Source organism: Ascidiella aspersa, chromosome 1, assembly GCF_963924565.1.
Source record: "Ascidiella aspersa chromosome 1, kaAscAspe10.2, whole genome shotgun sequence".
NCBI classification, from domain to species: domain Eukaryota; kingdom Metazoa; phylum Chordata; class Ascidiacea; order Phlebobranchia; family Ascidiidae; genus Ascidiella; species Ascidiella aspersa.
Genome location: NC_139447.1, coordinates 2,989,841 through 2,995,969, shown reverse-complemented (window position 1 = coordinate 2,995,969; position 6,129 = coordinate 2,989,841). Strand labels below are relative to the sequence as shown.

At 34.7% G+C, this 6,129-nt stretch overlaps 1 protein-coding gene across 1 annotated transcript in view; it reads right to left on the bottom strand.

Moving 5' to 3' along the window:
• Positions 1–5,156: 5,156 nt before the first annotated feature.
• LOC146166559 (NACHT domain- and WD repeat-containing protein 1-like) overlaps positions 5,157–6,129 on the bottom strand; it is a 57,926-nt gene continuing 56,953 nt past the window's right edge. Inside the window, exon 26 of the mRNA XM_083381470.1 lies at positions 5,157–5,831. Coding sequence (XP_083237596.1) covers positions 5,602–5,831 — 230 coding nt within the window. The 3' untranslated portion in view covers positions 5,157–5,601. The remainder of the gene's footprint in view (positions 5,832–6,129) is intronic.

Below are 6,129 nucleotides of genomic sequence, written 5' to 3'. Positions count from 1 at the left end.
AAAATCGACTTTTGGGGGAAATAATATTTTAAATTTAGCATAATAACATTTGTTTTATTTACGATTGTTACTTTGTTAAAATCAATACAAAGCAAGACCTTACGTCACATTTTTAGCATGTTTTTCTATGCAGAGCGTTTTAGGCGAAATTTTCTACATGCGGCTCTTACGTTCATGTTGAACAATTACGATATCTTGGAATGTGTCGATTTCATTTGGCAAAGTTATTTTTATTTGCCCGTTCAGGCCGGTTTCCTTAAGGCCATGTATTGTTAGTAACGACAAAAAAACTTCAAAAAAACGAAATGCCACTCGTAATGTGCAAAATCCACTTCTTGAAAAACTATACCAAACACGCCGCCAGTTGCAACGTTTAGGTTCACCAAACTAATGATTCCAGAAGTGTCGGTTGGAATCGCAGATACATAAAACTATAGGTGACAAGCTAGCAAAATGTACACCAGCTTATCAGCTGAGCACGAAGTAGTTAAAACTGTCAAATGTTTTTTCTCACATCTTCTTCTTTAGAAAACGTTAAACCAGAGCATAAGCTTTCAATCGCAACCAACATAAAATATATTTTCATTCACCAATTAAATATAACGCATCGACGTGCTGCATTTTAAAATACCTAGACCTCCAAAAACAAACAAGTTTTTTTTGTATCTCTGCCCTTACTGAAACTTGTTTAAGAAGCCCTGTTCTTAAATACTTCGAACATGACTTGCAAGTCACACTGACACCAGACCCTGAGACAGCTCGACTCGCCTGAATGAAGGTCAATTATGTGCCCGCCAAAGTTTCTAGAACAAAAACAACGACCGGCCAGTCCCTTTTTCTTTAGGAGTGTTGGTTTTAGCGTTTTGATTGAAGCTACACATAGGAAAAAGCCAGTGATTCCTGAACTTTTTTTGTTTTCGTTCAAAAAACGCACCAAATAATGGGAATTTCAATAGTTTTTCTTTACCTGTTTGTTTATCAAAAACACACAAAAGAAAGAAAACATGAAGCAACTGAACTTACTGTATATACCTAAAACAGGACAAGAAATCATAACACAGGCAAAAAAATGTTGTTTCAATTGATATTTTAGCTGCAAAATTGGCTTTTTGTTTAATCTATACATCTGACTGTTCTGACCTTAATTGTCACGCACGACGCACGACAATTTACGACTGAATTCCAAGTGAGAAAGGTGATTGTTAAATGATAATATTCCATTGTTACAGTAAAACAAAGTTTAAATCAGTGGTTCCCAAATTTTTTGACTCGCGGCACACTAAAAATATCTTAAATATTTCGCAGCTCACTTTTAACAGAACAACAATAGAGTCATTTTACAATCACCCTTAACACACGACAAACTATTTGTAAATGTCTCAATATGATTAATTTAGTATAGGTAGTGTGTATTTAAATCACTGGTTTAAATGCATAAGTCAATATTAATTAGCATTTGATTGCGGTCTATAGTTACCGTCTCGACGCTCAGTTTGATGACCTCTGCTATAAGCCGTTGCTACATTGTTATTTATACACTGCCACCTTATTCCTCTCAGTCTATTTCGAATTAGACTAATGCGTCCTTTTACATACATTTGTTATGGTTCGTCTTTTGCACACTAACTATTTAACTAAGACCGTTTACAAAACCGATCAATCAAATCGGATGTGTGAACTATAAGCAATATGTCATATCGATTAACAGACCATTGTGTCAATCTATGCGTAATTATGTAATTCTGTCAACCCATGCGTACAGTAATTATGTGTTAATCATCAAGCGTAACAATTTCTACCCATTTTTGTCTTCATAGTGGTTATGTAAGTGTGTTTCAGACCCTTTATTTAGATTAACTTTGCTACTTTCAAATTATTAGAGAAACCGCAGCACCAATTTACCAAAAAAATCACATTTTTAGCAAATTTACAACTTGTTTTGATCAAATATTCAAATTAAGTTTAGCGTTAAGCGTTTGTTAAGGTTGTGTCGCACCTGATGACTGGTGGCGTAGCAAGTCGTATTTTTTTTGTTTAGCTTTTGCCATTGTATGAACTGTCGTATCAAACAGAAATAAATATTCTAACAAACCTTTTCGAGCAGCAACTGACTGAGTTTTAACGCAATACTCAAAAAACATTGAAAGAGCCACAACAAAATGAGTGAAAAGTAGTAAAACTTAAATATAGCAAACGTAATATTAACTACATAATTTGTGACGTAACAGTGCATGACAATTGAAGGCATGTAATCGATTGTCATACTGCTCATAAATGCTTCAATACAAATTATAAAGAGTTCTATATATATATATATAAATTTTGTTGGGGGCATAGTAAAATTGTTAGATGAACAATAGGAGAAGTATATACTGTTGCTGCTGATTTAAATGTATCTCTTTTGTTTAGTCGCTCTAATTACAATCGCCTTTCTAACGGTCGCTATTCGGAGCCCGAGTCACACTATAACGTAACAGGGTGACTTATATAAGCCGTTACTTAAAGTTGTACCCAGTAACCAGAAATGAAAATTATAAGGTTGAATGAAATCGCGAAACGCCGATCCCACTAACCCGGGCATTGGTCACACCTCAGTGGACACCGATCACGTGTATAGTGACGTCAAGTTGGCAACGCATTGGGGTAAGTACTTCTTAACGCTACACCAAGAAAAACTTTTGCGACCTATGCTATTAGCCAGCAAGGTTTTGCACAAATATGCCTCATGCTAAAAAAAACATCAGTGCGCAAATCGTCAAATCAGTGCTCTACACTTTTCAACCTAAACTATTTCGGAGAACTAACTCTAATTTTTTATGATTCAATAGTACAACGCCAATTATTGCAAAAACTCAGTAAAAAGTCAAAGTACATTTCCTAAAATTTAAACTATAGTCTGTCTATTGTACGAAGTTTGCAGACAAGCTAGGTTTAAATCCGTTTTATATTATAAAACCATTATAAATTTTGGCGAATGACAACAAAAGAGCACCAACTATCTTATAAAAGAAAAAGCAACTAACTAAATCCATTAGAATGACTCTAGAAAAAGGTAAGTCAGGTGTTAGCGCCAAAAGAAAGAAGGCATGTCGCTGCTTGGGCAATTGTAATCAGTAGATAACTTCTTTGGTTCTTTGGATGTCGATACTTTATTTTTCCCGGTAACGACTCGATTTTTTACCAACGATTTTGGTTTAAAGGTACCAACGCAATCCTATACCAAGTTGCGTAATTATTATGCTCAAACAAAGCAAAAATAGAAAAAAATCAAACGTTCAAAGGCGTTTTTCGCTTATTAAAATAATAAAAATTGCTTTTAACGGTAAGATGTTTCGATTTTTGACAATGTTTTGGAAATCTCCGTTTTCCAGGTAGGGTTTGCATACAGGATCGTATTGCCAACTGATCTACAAAACTGTAACAACAGAGCCACTCATTGCTAGTTTTATTGTAAAATACTTACTTTAAAAACTAAAGTAACGTTTTCAATTAATATTTCGCCCATATTTTTCAGGTATATTTCTTTTATGCAACATTTTTTATGTTTTTTTTTTGAAATTCCTTCATAAAATTACGCTTTAGCCAGAGCGACGCCGCTTTCGTGTTGTCTAAGTATATTTTTGACCGAATAAAAAAAGAAAATAAAATATTAAATTGCAATTAAATTGCAATCGAGACTTATTGTCGCTTCAAGGAAACGTTAAATAGCTAAACAGTAATTTCAGAAGAAAATAAATAGGCCTAAAGAGTAATTTCACGACTTTATTGTCTTGCTGATGACAATTGCGTCCCATCTCTTATGAGTAATGCTTGAATTGCTTCTCAGTCACATTAGCTGATAATGATATACGCTCGTGTCTAAACGTCTTAATCAAGATGATGTCGATCTACTCGACCTTTTTGGCTTTGCAATTTATTATCAAGCTACATTACAGATCCGTGCATAGTGTACCCAACTATTGTCTTCCTGTTGTGTAAGATTTATATTATACTTCCCAGACTCAATTAAACTTGACCTTTAGACTTGGAAAACTGGAAAAGATCATAAAATGTTTATTTTCACGTATGGTTTTTCTTCGTCTGTTTTTTCCATGATTTTAAAGGAACACTTTGTGTAAGGGCAGTTGTCTCCAACCTTTTTATTAACCGACAACAAGTTTAATGAAAATAAATCAGCATTTACATGCGGCCTAAGTTTGGTTTTCGACAAGTACTGTTAAAATAAATAACACGAACGATTTATGCTTAAATTATGCACAATTCCAGAGAACTGTTGGTAGCATCAAATTGAGAACGAAAAATAATTTTTTTAACACTTTCAATACACTCATTGCGTTCGTTTAAACCACAAGCGCAATGAAGCAACTAAAACTGCAGGAATTGGTGAGTGATGGCGACCCCATAAAAGGTTTAGGCGACTCCACATGGGATGTGACCCATAGGTTGGAGACCACTGCATTAGGGGATTTTTTTCCTTTATAATCCAGTTGAGTGGGAAATTTGGAATGGTATTTTAGTGTTTATTAAATTAAAATAAATACTTAAAATAGTACTTTATTAGTGCCTCACAGATGTTTATCAATCCTGTCAATGTGTCTAGGATTTCGTCATGAATTTAGCCCAGCGGTGGCCAACCAATCAAATACCAAGAGCGGGATTTGTTACTTGGTTAACCGCTAAGAGCCACACTTTACACACATGGAACGAAAAGAATGGGCCTATCACTCCATTTCTTACTCACTTCCACAAAGCGATCGCACGAAGCGCGAAAAAAGTGCCTTTAATTCGTTAAGTAAGGAGACGCGACGCGTTGGATGAAAAAAATACACATTTCTCGATATAATGTTATTTATCAATATTATTTAGGCATATTTTTTTGCGTTTATCTTGTTTCAAAAGTAATGCTCAAAAATACATTGGCCTCAAGGCAAACAATCTGAGTCGGAACCGGCAATAATTCATCCCTTAACCAACGAAATCGAAACAGTTTAAAATTCAGTGCAACATGAACGTAAGAGCCGCATATAACTGGGTGAAGAGCCGAATGCGGCTCGTGAGTGGCGTGTTGGCAACCCCTGGATTGTAGCTCATCTGTGTTTTTTTATTATTGTAACCCTATTTTCACCAGAACAGTTTTCTTCGAGACAGAATTTAAAAATACATTTTTATTATAAAATAGCTGAAATTAAAATTGCGCAATAAAACAAAGCGAGTGTTACAAATTTCACAAATGCATAAAACACATAAGTGCGGCGAATTAGAAAACAGACGATTTTCTTAAACGTGAAAAAAAACATTTATTTTTAAGAGTCTTGATGATTTAGTTTAAAGATTTTTCGTCATAGGACTAAAACATAAACTGCTCTAAACTAATCTAAGCGCTAAAAAAATCGAAATAGTAAATATCTCAACTCAGAATTTACGATTTCATTAGGTGCATAGCGTCTACCAAAGTTATTAAAAACCAAAGTAATAAGGTACAACAGAATAGCTGTCTTTTAGCCATAACACTGCCTCCGAACCTAATGCTTCCACAAAGCCTATTTTAAAAAACAGTTGCAAGTAAGTACATCTTGATTAACAGTACAGTACAGATTTAAACTACGCGATCTGGCATACTGAAGATTTCGGGCGTTTTTTATGGGAAGACGTTTTGCGCTTTTCCGGAGCGCCAGGGCTTCGAATTTTTTCCGGTGCGGCAGGGTTTTTCTCGTCGATGAGTTTGTCGACAATAACGAATCCCATCTTGTTTGTAATAATAACGCGTTGATCATCCGTTACAGTTATCCCAGTCACAGTTGCGTAAACGTACTGGGCTGCTATCAATTTACCTGAAAAGTAAATCTGTGATTATTTTCTGAGCCTAGATCACCGTTACATCCATAGAAATGAAAAACAAACCAAAACAAATATCTATACTGATAGATAACAATCCCAGCAATATATACTTTATCCTGTAAGTCAAAAAACAGTGTATAAACGCAATTAAATAGTATGTTAGACTCACACCTATTTGTTTTACATTTATTGACCCAATTTACAAAAAGTGGCTCTAGGTATTTTCAAATAGGGATGTTTTTAAGTAAGCTAGGTGCGGCTGCCATAAATATTGTAAAAGTTAGCTAACTA